Source organism: Oncorhynchus gorbuscha, linkage group LG11 (assembly GCF_021184085.1).
Source record: "Oncorhynchus gorbuscha isolate QuinsamMale2020 ecotype Even-year linkage group LG11, OgorEven_v1.0, whole genome shotgun sequence".
Lineage (NCBI taxonomy): Eukaryota > Metazoa > Chordata > Actinopteri > Salmoniformes > Salmonidae > Oncorhynchus > Oncorhynchus gorbuscha.
In genome coordinates this window covers 18,531,572-18,554,548 of record NC_060183.1, presented here as the reverse complement: position 1 = coordinate 18,554,548, position 22,977 = coordinate 18,531,572, and the positions used below count along the sequence as shown (strand labels likewise).

General features: G+C 44.3%; 1 protein-coding gene across 2 annotated transcripts in view; it reads left to right on the top strand.

Annotated features, from left to right (window-relative positions):
• The window catches only part of LOC124048212 (zinc transporter ZIP11-like), a 150,557-nt gene extending 128,023 nt beyond the window's left edge, over positions 1–22,534 (top strand). For both annotated transcript variants that reach the window (XM_046368762.1, XM_046368761.1), the window contains exons 8-10: positions 18,457–18,555; positions 19,664–19,822; positions 20,925–22,534. In XM_046368762.1, coding sequence (XP_046224718.1) covers positions 18,457–18,555; positions 19,664–19,822; positions 20,925–21,003 — 337 coding nt within the window. In that variant the 3' untranslated portion in view covers positions 21,004–22,534. The remainder of the gene's footprint in view (positions 1–18,456; positions 18,556–19,663; positions 19,823–20,924) is intronic.
• The last annotated feature ends 443 nt before the right edge of the window (positions 22,535–22,977 follow it).

Below are 22,977 nucleotides of genomic sequence, written 5' to 3'. Positions count from 1 at the left end.
ATGTTGTCCACCCAATCAAAGGATCAAAGAATGAATCTAATACTGAAAGCATAAGCTACAGCTAGCTAGCACTGCAGTGCATCAAATGTGAAGAGTAGTTGAGACAGAAGCAGTTTTGAACAAATTAATTTCTTCCAAAATGAAGGAGAAGCAAGAGACCAAATTTAATTGTATTTTTTTTCGTTTCACTTACTTAGCTAGCAAATGCAGCTAGCTAGTTTAGCCAACTCAAACAGAATGATGCTATGTTGCCTAGCTGGCTATCACTATCCAACACAACACTGGAACTCAAAAAGAAAGGAGGACCAAGGCACTCTTCATATACTTAATTAAAACGCCTTTTTGTATGGCATGTTCAATAGAAACAAGGTTTTAAAAATCCGACGCGTTTCGTCTGGATGGCCTTCGTCAGGGACTACAAAGAAATTATACAATGTTCTCTTTTGAAAAGAAAGAGGACATTGTCAAAGGAGGACATTGTCAAAGGAGGACATTGTCAAAGGAGGACATTGTCAAAGGAGGACATTGTCAAAGGAGGACATTGTCAAAGGAGGACATTGTATTATTTCTTTGCACTCCCTGACGAAGGCCATGCAGCCGAAACGCATCAGATTTTTAAAACCTTGTTTCTATTGAACATGCCATACAAATAAAGGCATTTTAATTAATTATATGAAGAGTGCCTTGGTCCTCCTTTCTTTTTGACGACCAATTCACCCCTTTTACCAAAAGCACCTTCTATCTACCAAAATGTACTATTGTGTACCTTAGTAGCGCTTCCCTTCCTCCTCTTTCTACAACACTGGAACTCTTCCAAGTCAAGGTAAGCTTTGATTTGACAAATTTATTGCCACAGGGACCCGTCGGTGTAACTGCTTACTGATTGTACACTGTAACTACACTGTAACTGCGTGATTGTAGTGGGTTTACTAACGCATTAGTTCTATTAGCTATGTTGACTAGGACGTTACTTTAGCTAATATAGTGACAACGATGTAGGCTGTGTGTAGCAGTTATGGTTTGGAAAGTTTTTTTCACCTGGTCACATATAGTTGATGTGTTGTGCATTGAAGTCCACTGGTGAAGGGAAGAGGTGAGAAGAGGAGAGCGTGTAGATGTGAGAAGGAATACAATGTGGCTGCTATGAAAGTGACCTGTGTTTACCTACGTTGTAAACTTTCATTCATAAGCTAGGTTGTAGCGACCTCATGATGGGTATAGGGAAAATTTGAGAATCATGTAATAGCCTAAACCTATCGCTGTTAGATTGAACTGGGTGAATGGAATGTGAATGGCAATCATTCAATATGCTGTAATCGAAATAAGGCCATGCTCATGAAGAAAATAAAATTGAAGGGCACTGACCGCAACTGGAGTGAGCATATCTATATCTAGGTTCTCTCCATCCCAGTGGCATTGCCTTTCTTTGTGTGTGTGTGTGTGTGTGTGTGTGTGTGTGTGTGTGTGTGTGTGTGTGTGTGTGTGTGTGTGTGTGTGTGTGTGTGTGTGTGTGTGTGTGTGTGTGTGTGTGTGTGTGTGTGTGTGTGTGTGTGTGTGTGTGTGTGTGTGTGTGTGTGTGTGCGTGCGTGCGCTGTCAGCCAGAGGAAAAGGGTGGTAGACAGCAAGGAGTCATCAGGCCAGTAGTCCTGAGGCATGGTCCTAGGGCTCAGGTCCTCTGAGAGAAAGATAATTAGAGAGAGCATACTTAAATTCACACAGGACACCAGATAATATTGGAGAAATACTCCAGATATAACAGACTGACCCTAGCCCTCCGACACAAAATATTGCAGCATAAATACTGGAGGCTGAGACAAGAGGGGTCGGGAGACACAATTCCCCCGGAGAGGGCCAAACAGGCAGGTTATAACCCCACCCACTTTTCCAAAGCACAGCCCCCACACCACTAGAGGGATATGTTCAACCACCAACTTACTATCCTGAGACAAGGCCGAGTATAGCCCACGAAGATCGCCCCCACGGCACGAACCTAAGGGGGGGCGCCAACCCGGACAGGAAAATCAAGAAAGTCTTTGTCACTGCAGCAGACCCAGTCAGTCCAATAGGGTTTCTGTTTGCTGGTTTTTGGAAGATCACCAAAATGAAAGGCCAATAAATAATAATTGATGTAAATGCATTTGAGCTGTCATGTTTATCGGGTGTCAAACTCATTCCATGGAGGGCCTAGTGTCTCTCTCTCTCTCTCTCTCTCTCTCTCTCTCTCTCTCTCTCTCTCTCTCTCTCTCTCTCTCTCTCTCTCTCTCTCTCTCTGTCTCTCTCTCTGTCTCTCTCTCTGTCTCTCTCTCTGTCTCTCTCTCTCTCTGCCTCTCTCTCTGCCTCCTGGATTGGCCAGGGCAGAAATGGGCTGTTTTCAGACTACAGTCTAGTCATAATGAACCCAATATGGAAAAAGTACTATACTATTTGGCATGAGATATGGAATCAAAACAGAATCATGCCTTACTGTGAAAACCTTTTGATATTTCTGTAACATTGAGCTCATGCTCTTCCTGTTAGCTGGACGGTTTTCCTGGAGCAGAGATCAAAGCCATTGTGACTCGCTGCATCCGGGCTCTTCTATTGGAGGTTCCAGTGGTGGGCGGAGCTTGCACTGTGTTGTGTCAGCCAATTGAACTGAATCGTCCCCTATGCCATTTCACACACACAAACAAACACACACACACAGGTGGTTATGAGGGCCGGAGTGCAGCCAAATCCTGCCGTTATTACAGATGTCAATGAGAGGGAGGTATAGGGTGTTGGTGTGCATGGTGTTTCACTCCTTCACTAACCACTCAGCTCTCTTTCTCTCACCCAGCACAAGGATAGTGTCTTTATGAAGTCAGGTTCCACTATGGCACTCAGGCCCTCTTAAAGCAGCTGACAGATGTTTGATACGCTGTAATTCACACTGCTTATAACACATTTGCACAGTCACTCAACAGGCATTATTTTAAGAAGGACTTGTGTGTCTGGCAGTAGATTTTCAGTGTACTGTACAGTCTCCCCCTGACAGGCCCCTCAACCAATGCTGTTAGTTCCCAGTGCTGGGCATAACACTTCTATAGACTGGGCTGAGATCTTTTAGACAGCCATCCAATGGCGTGTGTGTGCGTGCGTGCGTGCGTGCGTGCGTGCGTGCGTGCGTGCGTGCGTGCGAATCATGCCTGTCCTGATAGGTGAGAAATGGTTTGACACTCCTGTCTTCTCTTTCCTTACGCTCCTCCAATAGCCTCCTCAGCAGACGGTCAGTTTAGTTTTATTTGAGTTTATACCTTTCTTTGGGGTCATTCACATTTCTGCAATCTTGAGTGTTATGCTGTTTATAACCAACGTGTCGCTGAGGTCCCTGGACTTCAACGTGTCGCTGAGGTCCCTGGACTTCAACGTGTCGCTGAGGTCCCTGGACTTCAACGTGTCGCTGAGGTCCCTGGACTTCAACGTGTCGCTGAGGTCCCTGGACTTCAACGTGTCGCTGAGGTCCCTGGACTTCAACGTGTCGCTGAGGTCCCTGGACTTCAACGTGTCGCTGAGGTCCCTGGACTTCAACGTGTCGCTGAGGTCCCTGGACTTCAACGTGTCGCTGAGGTCCCTGGACTTCAACGTGTCGCTGAGGTCCCTGGACTGCAACGTGTCGCTGAGGTCCCTGGACTTCAACGTGTCGCTGAGGTCCCTGGATTTCAACGTGTCGCTGAGGTCCCTGGATTTCAACGTGTCGCTGAGGTCCCTGGACTTCAACGTGTCGCTGAGGTCCCTGGACTTCAACGTGTCGCTGAGGTCCCTGGACTTCAACGTGTCGCTGAGGTCCCTGGACTTCAACGTGTCGCTGAGGTCCCTGGACTTCAACGTGTCGCTGAGGTCCCTGGACTTCAACGTGTCGCTGAGGTCCCTGGACTTCAACGTGTCGCTGAGGTCCCTGGACTTCAACGTGTCGCTGAGGTCCCTGGACTTCAACGTGTCGCTGAGGTCCCTGGACTTCAACGTGTCGCTGAGGTCCCTGGACTTCAACGTGTCGCTGAGGTCCCTGGACTGCAACGTGTCGCTGAGGTCCCTGGACTGCAACGTGTCGCTGAGGTCCCTGGACTGCAACGTGTCGCTGAGGTCCCTGGACTGCAACGTGTCGCTGAGGTCCCTGGACTGCAACGTGTCGCTGAGGTCCCTGGACTGCAACGTGTCGCTGAGGTCCCTGGACTGCAACGTGTCGCTGAGGTCCCTGGACTGCAACGTGTCGCTGAGGTCCCTGGACTGCAACGTGTCGCTGAGGTCCCTGGACTGCAACGTGTCGCTGAGGTCCCTGGACTGCAACGTGTCGCTGAGGTCCCTGGACTGCAACGTGTCGCTGAGGTCCCTGGACTGCAACGTGTCGCTGAGGTCCCTGGACTTCAACGTGTGCTGTAGCTTCAGAGTTTTAAGGGGAGGAGAGTGAGTAGAGTGCAAGACGGGGAGAGACAGAGAGAGTATAGAAAGAATGAGGTCTAAAGAGAGAAGTACTGTAGAAGGTAGAAAGAGGAGGGAGAAGAAGAGTGACTAGAAGCCCAGTGAACGTGAACGAGGTCAGGTAGACAGTGCCCAAATGGCACACTATTCCCTACATGGTGTACTCATTTCAGACTCTTGTGTCAGTTCTAAGACAGTGAGCGTAAAGGCCCTTAGTGTCAATGTCATTCTGGATGGGATGTCAGAGGACATTGTGTGGTGCTCCAGACTGCTGAGGGCCAAGCGGTGTGTGAGGGCTGAGGGGGCTTCTATAGTGAACTGTAGGACGACTGAGCGAGAGATCCCCAAGGACTAACACTGGAGGTTGATTAATGTAGCAATTGTGAGAGGGTTTGGAGAGTAGCACTGTCACTTTAAGCTTGCTGCATGCTGACTGGCTTAGATTGATAGATTTGTATATTGGTGTGTATGTGTACTGTGGGTGTTTCTCTATGTGTGGCAGGCTCCCAGGTGGCGCAGTGTGCTAGGGCACTGCATCTCAGCGCTAGCTGTGCCACCAGAGACTCTGGGTTTGCGCCCAGGCTGCCGGCCGCGACTGGGAGGTCCGTGGGGCGACACACAATTGGCCTAGCGTCGTCCGGGTTAGGGAGGGTTTGGTCGGTAGGGATATCCTTGTCTCATCGGGCACCAGCGACTCCTGTGGCGGGCTGGGTGCAGTGCACGCTAACCAAGGTCGCAAGGTGCACGGTGTTCCCTCCGACACATTGGTGCGGCTGGCTTCCGGGTTGGATGCGTGCTGTGTTAAGAAGCAGTGCGGCTTGGTTGGGTTGTGTTTCGGAGGATGCACGACTTTCGACCTTCGTCTCTCCCGAGCCCGTACTGGAGTTGTAGCGATGAGACAAGATAGTAACTACTAATAATTGAATACTATGAAAATTGGGAAGAAAAGGGAGGGGTATTTTTTATATGTGTGGCAGGGAGCTCGGTGACGTGATGTACTGGGCCGTACGCGCTACCCTCTGTAGTGCCTTGTGGTTGGATGCCAAGCAGTTGCCAGTCAAGATTCACTCAATAGTGGAGCTGCAGATGTTTTTGAGGATCTGATTTCATGGCTACAGATGTGAGTGCCACGGGGCGATAATTATTTAGACAGGTTACCTTGGCGTTCTTGGGCACAGGGAATATGGTGGTATGCTTGAAACATGTAGGTATTACAGACTGGGTCATGGACTGGTACTCAGGGCTTTATTGTCCCTCCATCAGGTCCTAATATGGCCTGGTACTCAGGGCTCTACTGTCCTTCCATCAGGTCCTAATGGTCTGGTACTTGGTGCTCAATTGTCCCTCCATCAGATCCTAATGGTCTGGTACTTATGGCTCTATTGTCCCTCCATCAGGTCCTAATGGCCTGGTACTCAAATCAAATCTTATTTGTTATATATAAATGGTTAGCAGATGTTAATGCGAGTGTAGCGAAATTCTTGTGCTTCTAGTTCCGACAATGCAGTTATAACCAATCGACCTGGCCCGGGTATCCTGGAAGGACATTGACCTCATCCCGTCAGTTGAGGATGCCTGGTCATTCTTTAAAAGTAACTTCCTCACCATTAGATAAGCATGCTCTGTTCAAAAAATGCAGAACTAAGAACAGATACAGCCCTTGGTTCACTCCAGACCTGACTGCCCTCGACCAGCACAAAAACATCCTGTGGCGGACTGCAATAGCATCGAATAGTCCCCGCGATATGCAACTGTTCAGGGAAGTCAGGAACCAATACACGCAGTCAGGAAAGCTAAGGCCAACTTCTTCAGGCAGAAGTTTGCATCCTGTAGCTCCAACTCCAAAAAGTTCTGGGACACTGTGAAGTCCATGGAGAACAAGAGCACCTTCTCCCAGCTGCCCACTGCACTGAGGCTAGGTAACACGGTCACCACCGATAAATCCATGATTATCGAAAACTTCAACAAGCATTTCTCAACGGCTGGCCATGCCTTCCGCCTGGCTACTCCAACCTCGGCCAACAGCTCCGCCCCCCCCGCAGCTACTCGCCCAAGCCTCTCCAGGTTCTCCTTTACCCAAATCCAGGTAGCAGATGTTCTGAAAGAGCTGCAAAACCTGGACCCGTACAAATCAGCTGGGCTTGACAATCTGGACCCTATATTTCTGAAACTATCCGCCGCCATTGTCGCAACCCCTATTACCAGCCTGTTCAACCTCTCTTTCATATCGTCTGAGATCCCCAAGGATTGGAATGCTGCCGCAGTCATCCCCCTCTTCAAAGGGGGAGACACCCTGGACCCAAACTGTTACAGACCTATATCCATCCTGCCCTGCCTATCTAAGGTCTTTGAAAGCCAAGTCAACACACAGGTCACTGACCATCTCGAATCCCACCGTATCTTCTCCGCTGTGCAATCTGGTTTCCGAGCCGGTCACGGGTGCACCTCAGCCACGCTCAAGGTACTAAACGATATCATAACCACCATCGATAAAAGACAGTACTGTGCAGCCGTCTTCATCGACCTTGCCAAGGCTTTCGACTCTGTCAATCACCATATTCTTATCAGCAGACTCAGTAGCCTCGGTTTTTCGGATGACTGCCTTGCCTGGTTCACCAATTACTTTGCAGACAGAGTTCAGTGTGTCAAATCGGAGGGCATGCTGTCCGGTCCTCTGGCAGTCTCTATGGGGGTGCCACAGGGTTCAATTCTCGGGCCGACTCTTTTCTCTGTATATATCAATTATGTTGCTGTTGCTGCGGGTGATTCCCTGATCCACTTCTACGCAGACGACACCATTCTATATACTTCCGGCCCGTCCTTGGACACTGTGCTATCTAACCTCCAAACGAGCTTCAATGCCATACAACACTCCTTCCGTGGCCTCCAACTGCTCTTAAACGCTAGTAAAACCAAATGCATGCTTTTCAACTGTTCGCTGCCTGCACCCGCACACCTGACCAGCATCACCACCCTGGATGGTTCCAACCTTGAATATGTGGACATCTATAAGTACCTAGGTGTCTGGCTAGACTGTAAACTCTCCTTCCAGACTCATATCAAACATCTCCAATCGAAAATCAAATCAAGAGTCTGCTTTCTATTCCGCAACAAAGCCTCCTTCACTCACGCCGCCAAACTTACCCTAGTAAAACTGACTATCCTACCGATCCTCGACTTCGGCAATGTCATCTACAAAATTGCTTCCAACACTCTACTCAGCAAACTGGATGTAGTTTATCACAGTGCCATCCGTTTTGTCACTAAAGCACCTTATACCACCCACCACTGCGACTTGTATGCTCTAGTCGGCTGGCCCTCGCTACATATTCGTCGTCAGACCCACTGGCTCCAGGTCATCTACAAGTCCATGCTAGGTAAAGCTCCGCCTTATCTCAGTTCACTGGTCACGATGGCAACACCCATCCGTAGCACGCGCTCCAACAGGTGTATCTCACTGATCATCCCTAAAGCCAACACCTAATTTGGCCGCCTTTCGTTCCAGTTCTCTGCTGCCTGTGACTGGAACGAATTGCAAAAGTCGCTGAAGTTGGAGACTTTTATCTCCCTCACAAACTTCAAACATCTGCTATCTGAGCAGCTAACCGATCGCTGCAGCTGTACATAGTCTATCAGCAAATAGCCCACCCATTTTTACCTACCTCATCCCCATACTGTTTTTATTTATTTACTTTTCTGCTCTTTTGCACACCAATATCTCTACCTGTACATGACCATCTGATCATTTATCACTCCAGTGTTCATCTGCAAAATTTTAATTATTCGCCTACCTCCTCATGCCTTTTGCACACAATGTATATAGTCTCCCCTTTTTTCTACTGTGTTATTGACTTGTTAATTGTTTACTCCATGTGTAACTCTGTTGTCTGTTCACACTGCTATGCTTTATCTTGGCCAGGTCGCAGTTGCAAATGAGAACTTGTTCTCAACTAGCCTACCTGGTTAAATAAAGATGAAATAAATAAAAAATAATTATGTAACCTAACAATTCCACAACTACTACCTTACACACACATGTGTAAACGAATAAATAATATGTACATGAAGATATATGAATGAGTGATGGTACAGAACGGCATAGGCTAGATGGTATTGAGTACAGTATATACATATGAGATGAGTAATGTAGGGTATGTAAACAAAGTGGCATAGTTTAAAGTGGCTAGTGATACATGTATTACATAAAGATGCAGTAGATGATAAAGAGTACAGTATATACATATGAGATGAGTAATGTAGGGTATTTAAACATTATATTAAGTGGCATTGTTTAAAGTGGCTAGTGATTATTTTTTTACATCAATTTCCATTATTAAAGTGGCTGGAGTTGAGTCAGTATGTTGGCAGCAGCCACTCAATGTTAGTGGTGACTGTTTAACAGTCTGATGGCCTTGAGATAGAAGCTGTTTTTCAGTCTCTCGGTCCCTGCTTTGGTGCACCTGTTCTGACCTCGCCTTCTGGATGATAGCGGGGTGAACAGGCAGTGGCTTGGGTGGTGGATGTCCTTGATGATCTTTATGGCCTTTCTGTGACATCTGGTGGTGTAGGTGTCCTGGAGGGCAGGTAGTTTGCCCCCGGTGATGTGTTGTGCAGACCTCACCACCCTCTGGAGAGCCTTGCAGTTGTGGGCGGAGCAGTTTCCGTACCAGGCATTGATACAGCCTGACATGATGCTCTCGATTGTGCATCTGTAGAAGTTTGTGAGTGCTTTTGGTGACAAGCCAAATTTCTTCAGCCTCCTGAGGTTGAAGAGGCGCTGCTGCGCCTTCTTCACGATGCTGTCTGTGTGGGTGGACCAATTCAGTTTGTCTGTGATGTGAACGCCAAGGAACTTAAAACTTACTACCCTATCCACTACTGTCCCGTCGATGTGGATAGGGGGGTGCTCCCCTCTGCTGTTTCCTGAAGTCAACAATCATCTCCTTTGTTTTGTTGACGTTGAGTGTGAGGCTATTTTCCTGACACCACACTCTGAGGGCCCTCAACTCCAACTCTTCCCTGTAGGCCGTCTCGTCGTTGTTGGTAATCAAGCCTACCACTGTAGTGTCGTCCGCAAACTTGAGGATTGAGTTGGAGGCGTGCATGGCCACGCAGTCGTGGGTGAACAGGGAGTACAGGAGAGGGCTCAGAACGCACCCTTGTGGGGCACAAGTGTTGAGGATCAGCGGGGTGGAGCAATTGTTACCTACCCTCACCACCTGGGGGCGGCCCGTCAGGAAGTCCAGTACCCAGTTTGACAGGGCAGGGTCGAGACCCAGGGTCTCGAGCTTGATGACGGGTTTGGAAGGTACTATGGTGTTAAATTCTGAGCTGTAGTCAATGAACAACATTCTCACATAGGTATTCCTCTTGTCCAGATGGGTTAGGGCAGTGTGCAGTGCGGTTACGATTGCGTTGTCTGTGGACCTATTGGGGCGGTAAGAAAGTCCTAATGGCCTGGTACTCAAGACGCTACTGTCCCTCCATCAGTATCAGTATCATTCACAATTATGTTAATTAATGTTGAATGACAGTGAGACCGGTATACTTTTGCATGACAGTAACAGACTGACAGAATTTCATGACCGCCACAGCCCTAATGTCGACCCATTTTGATTTTTGAAGAAAGTAACATCAAGTACCAATGTCTTACCACATCATAACCCAAAATATAATGTGGTAAACAGTGTCTTTGAACGAACAACACATACACAGTATTATATATATTTTTAATGCTTTATTCATTGTAGTAAGAGGAGCGTTGGGTCTCCAAGAGGGTCTTATACACACACACCTCGGCGGGTAGCACTACACGAGACACGTGTCCTCAATGGAAAATGGTTACCTAAAGCCAAGGACTTTTGATAACATTTGATAAGATGTTTTTACCACATAGCAAGTTATTTGTATCCATGTTGTTTGAGACCCATGAGACGTGTCCAACTGTTGTTTAGTAAATTATATTATATTTCTCTGCAGTTTGTCAATGTATTTTTGCATGGTAGAAGTTCTACATCAGCTAGTGCAGAGCAGTTAAAGGTCCAATGCAGCTTTTTTTTTTTTTACATCATTATCAAATCATTTCTGGGTAAAAATGAAATACCTTGCTGTGATTGTTTTCAATTAAAATTGTAAAAAAAATGTACAAAAAAAAAGAAATTTCTCAAGCAAGAATTTTGATAGGACTGTCTGGGAGTGGTCTGAGTGGGAAGGGGAACACTGAAAACGAGCTGTTATTGGCAGAGAGGTTTGGAACCCTCTTACTTATTGGTCTATTACATCATTTCCCTCCTGGTGACATCACCAGGCAGGCCAAAGCAGGCTGACAGCTCTTACACTAAAAAGGCATTATCATAATTGTCACAATGTGACAGTAATATTCCATCCTCATAGTGTGGAAATATACACTGATCAAAAATGAAAATGCAACATGTAAAGTGTTGGTCCCATGTATCATGAGCTGAAATAAAAGATCCCTGAAATTTTCCATATAGACATAAAGCTTATTTCTCTCTAATTTGTGCACAAATGTATTTACTTCCCTGTTAGTGAGCATTTCTCCTTTGCCAAGATAATTCATTCACCTGACAGATGTGGCATATCAAGAAGCTCATTAAACAGTGTGATCATTACACAGGTGAACCTTGTTCTGGGGACAATAAAAGGCCACTCTAAAATGTGCAGTTTTGACACCCAACAATGCTACAGATGTTTTGAGGGAGTGCGCAATTGGCATGCTGACAGTATGACTGTCCACCAGAGCTGTTGCCAAATAATTGAATGTTAATTTCTCTATCATAAGCCGCCTCCAACGTCGTTTTAGAGAATTTGGAGGCACGTCCAACCCGGACTCACAACCACAGACCACTTGCATGGCAACATGTGAGCGAGCGGTTTGCTGATGTCAATATTATGAACAGAGTGCCCCATGGTGGCGGTGGAGTTATTGTATTGGCAGGCATAAGCTACGGATAATGAACACAATTGGATTTTATCGATGGCAATTTGAATGCGCAAAGATACTGTGACGAGATCCTGATGCCCATTGTCGTGCCATTCATCCTCCGCCATCACCTCATGTTTCAGCATGGTAATGCACAGCCCCATGTTGCAAGGATCTGTACACAATTCCTGAAAGCTAAAAATATCCATCAACTTTGTACAGTAATTGAAGAGGAATGGGACAACATTCCACAGGCCACAATCAACAGCCTGATCAACTCTATGCGAAGGAGATGTGTCGCGCTGCATGAGGCAGATGGTGGTCACACTAGATACTGACTGGTTTTCTGATCCATGCCCCTACTTTTTTTTTTAAAGGTACATGTCACCAACAGATGCATATCTGTTTTTTACAGTCAGGTGAAATCCATAGATTGGGGCCTAAGTTATTTATTCCAATTGACTGATTTTCTTATATGAGCTGTTACTCAGTAAAATCTTTGAAATGGTTGAATGTTGTGTTTTATATTTTTGTTCAGTATATATAAAACGCAGGCAATTCACGTTTTTCACTGCACTGGGCCTTTAATGTGCAACTTTTCACTTGATCACATGAGTAATACAACACTCACATTGTTCTGGTGTTTTGTCCATTCGTCCACTCTTAATAAAATCCACCAAAGTTGTGTATATCAGCAGTCAAGTTTTCAAAGTAAATCACTTTCAATAGAGCAAAAAAACATTCCTTGATTCATCAACATTCCAGATCATTCTGTGCTTCAAACTTTGTTGCAAAAGTTTGGGGAAGGCCCTTTCATGTTTCAGCAAGACAATCCCTCCTGTGCACAACACAAGGTCCATACAGAAATGGTTTGTCAAGGTCGGTGTGCAAGAACTTGACTGGCCTGCACAGAACCCTGACCTCAACCCCAGCAAACCCCTTTTGGGAAAAATTGGAACACCGACTGAGAGCCAGGCCTAATCGCCCAACATCAGTTCCCGACCTCACTAATGCTCTTGTGGCTGAATGGAAGAAGGTCTCCACAGCAATGTTCCAACATCTAGTGGAAATCTTTCCCAGAAGAGTGGAGGCCGTTATAGCAGGAAAGGGGAACCAACTCCATATCAATGTGCATGGTTTTGGAATGAGATGTTGGCAGGTGTTCACATACATTTGGTCATGTTGTGTACCTTATTCTCATACCCCATGTTACAACACATTGTTTAACTTTTTGTACACATTGATTTTGTGAACAATGCACGCACACACACACACACACACACACACACACACACACACACACACACACACACACACACACACACACACACACACACACACACACACACACACACACACACACACACACACACACACACACACACACACACAGTATAATTGATTTGAAATGTTGAATTAATAGTAGCAAGAGGAGCGTTTGGATCTCCAAGAGGGTCTTTCAATACAGACTTTTCACCTGAGATCATTATAGCATTCATTGCGCATTCAGAATGTTCTCACACAGGGAAGACTCGGATTTAGTGGTCGGGCATTTGAAATGATTTCGCTATTCCAATAATATATATTCGAAATGGATATCATGTTTTTGATTTATTTTTGATTTTTTAAATGTATGTACACTATTCCTAAATGAATGATAACATAGTACATCGCTATTTGACTTTTACCCCATGTGCAATACCTGCTCTATTTGTCTATTACAAAAACACTATCACATCCACTTTTCACTTCTCATTGTCAATGTTGTATGTGCCCGTTAGGTGTAAAAGTATGTTCTGTACATCTGTCTCCTACTTGTCATTCAGCCTTCCAACCCGAGGCCCCAGGCCAATTGTTCCATTCTAAACCGACACCTCTTTCAGAGACTACCAACCAACCAACAGGTGGCACTCTTAAAGATATCTACAACTCTTCAATGGTCATATCAATGAATGAATGATATTATAGACCCGTTGATTATGGAAGAATATAACTTAAAGTGCCTTATGAGCCAAGTTGTTTTACTTTAGTATTTGTAAACAATGCATTTGTAAAGGAACAACACATACACCGTATGATTGGTTTTTCATGCTTTATTCGTTGTAGTAAGAGGAGCGTTGGGTCTCCAACAGGGTGTTCCTGTACAGACTCACCTGAGACCATTACAGCAGTTGGCGTTCTCACATAGGGAAGAGCAGGAAGCCACTAAAGATATTGTGATTATAATCACTATCCAAGAGCTGGTTCTTTTGAGGGGAGCCTCATGTACACCACATCTCCCTTCTCCAGCTCCTCCACCTCTCTCTCGCTGGCTGTCACTCTGGCGCCCATGGCTGACAGTTCAGCTCCTTGGCCTGAAACAAAAGCCGTTAATGGAGACGAAAGCCGTTCATTTTGACAGTCTATATAAAATCTTGTTCATACACCCAGTAAGGAGAAATGAGTTACCTGCATTCTCTTTCTTCAGTTTCTCTACCTAGCCCTCGGTTGCTGTCGTTCTTGCCTCCATAACTCTCAGCTTGTCTCGCTCCTCTGAAACGATATCTCTCAGCTTCAGCGCAAATACTTTCAGCTTCAGGACATATTCTCTCAGCTTCTGCACCTCAGTCAAGCAGTCATGTCCGGTGAGTGCGCATTCGTCGGTCGTGACAGTAGCTTCAGTCCCTCTGCGCACTGAACTCCACTCACCATCTCTCTGCCTGTGCTGTGACACTGTTGAGTGATGTCGTTCTCTCTGAGCCATCCACTCCCTCCCTGAGCCCGTGACCCAGACAGACAGAACAGCAACACCAGCAGAGCTACAGCATCCTTCATTCTGAAACGATGCCTCTTCAGATATGATGCAGTTGATGATGCTCAGTACCCGTCTTTATACGCACACACACATCCTAGGTAGAGCTACGTGAGACCGGTTCATCATGGAACATTTTTGTGCAACTAAAGCCCAAGATTTGAGAGAACATTTGGTCAGATAAGTTTAGCCACGTAGCAAGTTATTTCAACCGATGCTGTCCAAGACGTTGAGAAATCTGCAACTGTTCTTTAGTAACTTATCTCCTAATTTCTTTGCACAGTTTGTCGATACATTTTTGTCTGGTAGAATTGTCGCCAGTGTTAACAATATGGTCCCTGTGATGTGGTTATATTTTTATAATGAAACTATTTTAGTTATAAATAATGTAATAGTCTAAAACAATGTTGTGGAGGTTTCAAACAGACCAATCACTGAGATGAGATGACCATTGACGCAGCAGGTAGCCTAGTGGTTAGAGCATTGGACTACTAACCGAAAGGTTGCAAGATCAAATCCCCGAGCTGACGAGGTAAAACTATCTGTCGTTCTTCCCTGAACATGGCCGTCGTTGTAAATAAGAATTGGTTCTTAACTAACTTGCCTACTTAAATAAATGTAACATTTAAAAAAATGTGAACAGTTGTAAATATTGCAGAATGTACCTTTTAAGAGTGAAAAAGAGTGCCACCTGTTGGTTGGTTGGTAGTCTCTGAACGATGTGTCAGTTTAGAATAGAACAATTGGCCTGGGGCCTCGGGTTAGAAGGCTGAATGACAAGTAGGAGGCAGATGTACAGAACACACTTTTGCGCCTAACGGGCACATACAACATTAACAATGAGAAGTGGAAGTGATAGTGGTCCCTGCATATTGCCAATGTCAACTATTACTGTTTTTTGTAATGGACAGAAATAGAGCAGTTATTACACAGTGGTTATAGCACTGCTATTTACAGTGTTGCGTTATAGCTATGTGCTATGATATGCTGCTATATACAGTGTTACGTTATAGCTATGTGCTATGATATGCTGCTATTTACAGTGTTACGTTATAGCTATGTGCTATGATATGCTGCTATATACAGTGTTACGTTATAGCTATGTGCTATGATATGCTGCTATTTACAGTGTTACGTTATAGCTATGTGCTATGATATGCTGCTATATACAGTGTTACGTTATAGCTATGTGCTATGATATGCTGCTATTTACAGTGTTACGTTATAGCTATGTGCTATGATATGCTGCTATATACAGTGTTACGTTATAGCTATGTGCTATGATATGCTGCTATTTACAGTGTTACGTTATAGCTATGTGCTATGATATGCTGCTATATACAGTGTTACGTTATAGTTATGTGCTATGATATGCTGCTACATACAGTGTTACGTTATAGCTATGTGCTATGATATGCTGCTATATACAGTGTTACATTATAGCTATGTGCTATGATATGCTGCTATATACAGTGTTACGTTATAGCTATGTGCTATGATATGCTGCTATATACAGTGTTACGTTATAGCTATGTGCTATGATATGCTGCTACATACAGTGTTACGTTATAGCTATGTGCTATGATATGCTGCTACATACAGTGTTACGTTATAGCTATGTGCTATGATATGCTGCTATATACAGTGTTACGTTATAGCTATGTGCTATGATATGCTGCTACATACAGTGTTACGTTATAGCTATGTGCTATGATATGCTGCTATATACAGTGTTACGTTATAGCTATGTGCTATGATATGCTGCTACATACAGTGTTACGTTATAGCTATGTGCTATGATATGCTGCTATATACAATGTTACTTTATTAAGGCTAGCAGGCTAACATAGCCTAATATAACCATAGCACAATGGAAAAGCACACTATATGCAGAGGATAACCAAGCACACCATAGGAACAGGGCCAACTAGCACCTTATTGCAGTACCAGTAAGTTAGCACGCTAGGCTAGCAGGCCAAAGCACAACATCGCTATTAATGTATTACCACTGTGCAATACCTGCTTTATTTCGCTCTATTACAGACAGAAATCTTTCTCATTCTCTTCATTCTCGCTCTCTTTCTCTCCCTCCCTCAGTACTGAGGACTGGACAGGCGTGGTTCCATCTGTTCTGGGCCAGTCCTGTCCTGATGCCGCAGCTGAACAAACATAGCTGCCATGAAATGCTGCTGTGCTGTAATGGGGAAATGTAGCTCACATGTATTAATTAGTACTGTTTAAGGGGGTGTTTCCTGCCAATACAGCCCCCATGTGATGAGCAGTGAAAACAGAACTGGGTGACTGGGGTTCACCTCTACCACACCAAAGACAAAGGGTCTCCCGAACTCACTCAGGACGTCCTGACCTCCTTTTTATTTTTCCTCCTCCTCGGTCTCCTCTCTCATGCGGCCCAGATGTTTCTCTCTGCCATCCTTCCCTCGTTCCAATACTCCAGCCTTCTCTTTGGTCTGTCTCTGTCTCTCTCTCTCCAGGTGATTGTTGTTACACAATCCAATGGTCATGTGGCCCATCCAGAATGGCTGCCCCCATGGTCATATCCTTGTTTACATGTCAGCCTAACTGTATTGTGTATAGTAGCCTAGCCCGTAGGGTTTGGTCTACTAGCCTAGCATGCAACTTACTATTACTGCATTATGCTGCATTATCCCTGTTCTGCTGTGCTGTAATGGGGAAATGTAGCTCAGATTTATGAAATAGTACTGTATACAAAGGTGTTTCCTGCCAACACAGCCCCCATGTGACCAGTGACTGGGTTCACTTCAACCACACCCCACAGGGTCTACTCCCTCACGCTCTCCAGACTTCTCCTTCTTCTCTTCTATCCACTTTTTCCTCTTTCTTTTTCCTCCTCTCTCTCTCATGCAGCCCAGATGTTCTTCTCTGTCGTCCTTCCCTCCTTCCCTATACTCCAGCCTTCTCTTCATTTTTTTATGGATTCTCTCCCTGTCATTGTATCCCCATTCTTTCCTTGACACAGAAACACTCTTTCTAGCATGTTGAAAACACATTTCCTCTCTCTCTCTCTCTCTCTCTCTCTCTCTCTCTCTCTCTCTCTCTCTCTCTCTCTCTCTCTCTCTCTGTCTCTCTGTCTCTCTGTCTCTCTGTCTCTCTGTCTCTCTGTCTCTCTGTCTCTCTGTCTCTCTGTGTCTCTCTGTCTCTCTCTCTCTGTCTCTCTCTCTCTGTCTCTCTCTCTCTGTCTCTCTCTCTCTGTCTCTCTCTCTCTGTCTCTCTCTCTCTGTCTCTCTCTCTCTGTCTCTCTCTGTCTCTCTCTCTGTCTGTCTCTCTGTCTCTCTGTCTGTCTCTCTCTGTCACTCTCTGTCTCTCTCTGTCTCTCCCCCCCCAGGCAGTGACTGCTGTAAACCTTTCCGTGACTAGCTGTCATTAATCTTCTCTCTCCAGGGGCAGGCTCTTGACTCTGTGCCGGTTACAGTGGTTCACAGGGAGAGAGGAAACTTAAAACGTTCCTCCCAAACACACCCGTGTGTGTGTTGCTGAGTTCTTTGCCCCCTGGGAACTGACGCAGTGGACAAGGATGCAGTGGAGTGCGAGGAGCACTAACACCACTTATGAGCATGTCTTTGAATTACCACCCTGGCTGCTAATAGTGTGGACAGGAGTGTGCTGCCTCAGTTTATTGACGCTCCGGAGGGCCTAGGATGGGGTGACATGAGTGCTGTGTTGTTGTTTTGAATAGATTTGAGTTTCTTCTCTTCTAATTGTTCAGTGGTATGCATTTTCTCCCAACTCTTCATATCCAACTGACTCCTCGTGTGTCTCCTTAGCAATTGTTTCCAAGTCATTTCCTGTCCTGAGAATGATCCCCTGATCCATAGTCTGCGGTTTTATTGTGATGGCGATTTCCTCCAGTGTTGACTCTTTAGACTGAGCACTACTGCCTTTTAACTGACCCCGGAAACTGCCAGCAGCAAAATAACAGAGTTTCCCCCCGTGTTATGTACTGTACATCATTCAAATACAGTTTCCTCCTCGCTAACCAACCAACCACCCGCCCACCCTCCAACCACACGTCTACCACACGTAGCCACGATACATCTCCAACTCTGTTGAAGCAGCGAGGTTAAAGTAAATGTAATGCTTCACATGCAAACTCGACGCTCTGAAATCTCTCCCATTTAGACCTCTAAACCAATGTCAATGAGCGACCATTGATCAGGGTAATGGCAATCAGAAATGTCATCTGAAAGGTCATCAGACAATGATCTAAGAAGTGGTGTCCTCTAAAGTGTTATCATGTGTTCCACAGGAACTTGGCCATTGGCATAGGGATCCAGAATTTCCCAGAGGGCCTTGCGGTGAGCCTCCCTCTGCGAGGTGCAGGGATGTCCACATGGAAAGCCTTCTGGTGAGTAACAACTCTTAATATCCAAACAGTATCTCCACATGATCATCACTGTTTCTCTGCACCTTAACTCACAGGGCCTTCAGAAAGTATTCACACCCCTTGACTTCTTCCACGTTTTGTTGTGTCACAGCCTGCATTTAAAATGGATTCAATTTAGATTTTGTGGCGCTGATCTACACATAATACCCCATAATGTAAAAGTGTAATTACGTTTGTTTAAATGTTTACATATTCATTAAAAATGAAAAGCTGAAATGTCTTGATCAACAAGTATTCAAGCCCTTTGTTATGGCAAGCCTAAATAAGTTCAGGAGTAAAAACAAGTCGCATAATAAGTTGCGTGGACTCATTCTGTGTGCAATAATAGTGGTTAACATGATTTTTGAATGACTGCCCCATCTCTGTACCCCACATATACAATTATCTGTAAGGTCCCCCAATCAAGTAGTGAATTTCAAGCACAGATTCAACCACAAAGGCCAGGGAGGTTTTCAATGCCTCGCAAAGAAGGGCACCAATTGGTAGATGTGCAAAAAACAAAAGAAAAGCACCGACCTAAACGACAGAAAGAAAAGAAGGAAGCCGGAACAGAATAAACAAATATTCCAAAACATGCATCCTGTTTGCAACAAGGTACTTAAGTAATAATGCAAAACAAATTGGCAGAGAAATGAACTTTTTGTCCTGAATACAAAGCGTTATGTTTGGGGCATATCATCCTTGTATCTCCAGGAATAGTTTCTAGTTTTAGCCAGGCAGAGCCCCGTACAGTCCCTTAACCGCCTGTCTGTGCAGGGCAGAAGACTCACCAGATGATGGGATGCTTTGAAGACTTATCGAATCAAGATATGTTTTTAGTTTTCATACATTTTTTCCTAAATGTTGTACATTTTCTTCCACTTTGACATTACATTATTTTGTGTTGATCGTTGACCAAAAATGACAATTATATCCATTTTAATCCCATTTTGTAACGGAAAAAGTCAAGGGGTGTGAATACTTCCTGTATATTAAACTGTATATTAAAATAATAGTTTTTGTTTGACAGCCAATGACTGAAGGGGACATAAAGGGTACTATCTAGGGTTTTGACTAACTCCTCTCTCAGGTACGGACAGCTCAGTGGAATGGTAGAACCAATCGCCGGGTTGCTAGGAGCTGTTGCCGTGGTGCTGGCAGAACCACTGTTACCGTACGCCCTGGCATTCGCTGCAGGAGCTATGGTGTATGTGGTGGTTGATGACATCATCCCAGAGGCTCAACTCAGGTGTGTAGAGAGAGGTTATTTTTTACTGTGCTCTCCTAACCCATGTCTTAGTCAAGGCTTAGTCCATGTCCAACCCTTTAGAAAACACTGGAACAATGTTTCCTAGTAATACAGTACCAGTCAAAAGTTAGGATGCACCTACTCATTCAAGAGTTTTTATTTTTTATTATTTTCTACATGTAGAATAATAGTGAAGACATCAAAACTATGAAGTAACACATATATAATCCAGTAGTAACAAAAAAAAGTGTTAAACAAATCAAATTATATTTTACAGTTTAGATGCTTCAAAGAAATTCCACAAATTAACTTTTGACAAGGCACACCTGTTCATTGAAATGCATTCCAGGTGACTACCTCATGAAGCTGGTTGAGAGAATGCCAAGAGAGTGCAAAACTGTCATCCATACATAGGGTGGCTACTTTGAAGAATCTCAACTATAAAATATATTTAGATTTGTTTAACACTTTTTCAAATCAAATCAAATTGTATTGGTCACATACACATGGTTAGCAGATGGTATTGCGAGTGTAGCTAAATGCTTGGTTACTACATGATTCCATATGTGTTATTACATTGTTTTGATGTCTTCACTATTATTCTACGATGTAGAAAATAGTGAAAATAAAGGAAAACCCTTGAATGAGTAGGTGTGTCCAAACTTTTGACTGATACTGTCCATTAACAGATTTTTCTACCCTGGTTCCAACTCTGTGCGTACAGTAGTTGTTCATAGTTCTGTGACTCTGAGCTGGACTAGATCAACCGCTGTCTTTGTGTTAGTGTGAGCCGCGAGGAGGAAGAGTGGGAGCTGAACAACGACACTGTCCCCCTGGAATGTTCCGGTTTTCACAACCCTGGGCGTGTTGTTTTCTTTAAGAAGTGAGACAGGGAACGAGCTGTCCTTTTGACTTGTGTGGGTCCACTGTCACTGTGAAGTGTGTGCCTGCTAGCATGTTTAGGGTCTGTGTGTGTGTTTTAGTAACCTGACAGATTTCCATGTGCTCTGCTTATCTCTTGTCTCAATGTATTGTATATGATTGAAGTACTGTATAAATACACCAACATTGATTAACACTGTCCATGTATATTGTCTTGAAGTGGGAACGGTAAGTTGGCTTCCTGGACCTCCATCCTGGGCTTTGTAGTGATGATGTCACTTGACGTTGGGCTGGGCTGAGGCCTCACCTCCACGTAGAACACCTCGCTGATGTCACAGAAGGATGTCACGGCTAATCGCCAGACCTTGGGGGAAAAAGGGACCAAATCTGCCTTCTCTAATTGCTTGCTTTTGTTGTATTTATTTTTATTTTGTGAATTTGGTTGTTGTTTATTGGGATACTGGATCCTTATTATAAAATGTGATGATACTTGAAAAGTGGTGTTTGTATGACTAGTTTAGACTGGTACTGAGACAGCCATGTATGAAAAATTGATAGTTGGTTTTGAATAGATTTTTATGGAGTGTGTGTGTGTGTGATTGGGTTTACACCTCTAAGGGCTAAGTCCATTTTGGCTCCAGCTGTGTCAGCCCATTCCACAGTTGGACCTCAAGACTGTGTTTTGAAGGCTAGTTATGGTCACTGAAGGAAACACGGGGATCTGTGTCTACAGATATGTCACAAATAACCAGCTGAATGTGTCGGCTTGCCTGATCCTTGAGAACGGCCTTTGCTCGGATTATGATGTAATGTATTTACAAATGGTGCACACCCTGATTCATTCAGGATGGAATGTTTTTTTTCTTCCTCAATTATCAAACATTTAAATGACCAAGTGGTTCCGTCTGTTTTTTCCTTGCTTTATTTAGCTTTTTCTCGCATACATTCTCTATCAACCTCAGGCTGGCCATTGTGTGTGTTTGGATGAAGGGAATGTGGTGTGGATGAAGAGAATGTGAATAGCAACATTTTTAGCTTCTCCTTTCTTATCTTTTTCTCATCTACGGCATACACATTCCATTCGCATTGCGTTATTACATTATTATAATATGACATTCAGTTATCATTACAGGTGAAATTACATATAATTACTAATATGACATGTTTGTGAAAAGAGAGCTATTGCAGCTAGCCAAATGCAATGCTTGCTACACAACCCAGATGCAACCTCCTTTTTGATTGTTCATTTGTACGTTCATGAACTGTACTGTACTGCTGGAGTTTGGTGGGGGCTTCTAAACCCTCTGGCCTTATTGTACTGCAGACCTCCTGGCCTTACAGCTATGTATGGGACAACGTCTCAGAGTAGGTGTGCTGATCTAGGATCAGCCCCCCCGGTTCATGTAATCTTATTAATTGTGATTTAAAAAAGTAAAAATGATCCTAGATTAGCACTCTTACTCGGACACGCTTGATTGAAATGAACCCTGAGGAGTATACTACAAAGCAGGATCAATGAGTTAGCCAGTAAACTTGCATAAATTATTCATTTTTAAATGTGTTTGATTAGCCTGAAACGAGCAAGGTCTGATTTAACTCAACCAAAAACACATATCTTAGCTTAGATTACTTAATGAAACAGAAAAGCAATAGTTGTTTTGGGTTGTTTATCCAAGTTAGCTGGCTAACTCATTGATCCTGCGTCGCGGTATACCCCTCAGGTCTCCCTGCCTGATTCTATTCTTGGAGGGGCCTGGATAGAACCATTCCCAATGAAAAGTGTCATGGAGAGAGATGTGGTGATGATGTAATAAACCAAAACTGATTCCACTATGTGTTTTTCTCCGTTGTTAGTTAGAGGTGTCAACCCTGGTTCAGTCACCGCCCCACTGACTCACGATTCACTGGAATCATTAACATATTGTACTGTAGACCTTTACCGTAAATGCAGCTGTGCTCTTACTGCACAGGGTCCAAGCCTAACTGAAAAGACATGTAATAACTTAAAGGTTCTTGTAAATCATGCTTTGATGCCATTTGGAGATGTGTATAAAAACACGAGTTATACTCAGAAGTATCCATACAGTGCATTCAGAAAGTATTCATACCACTTGACTTATTCCACATTTTGTTGTGTTGCAGCCTGATGTGTAAAACATATAAAAAATCTCTCCCGTTTACACACAATACCCCATAATGACAAAGTGAAAACATGTTTTTAGAAAGGTTTGCACATTTATTGAAAATGAAATACAGGAATATCTCATTCACAT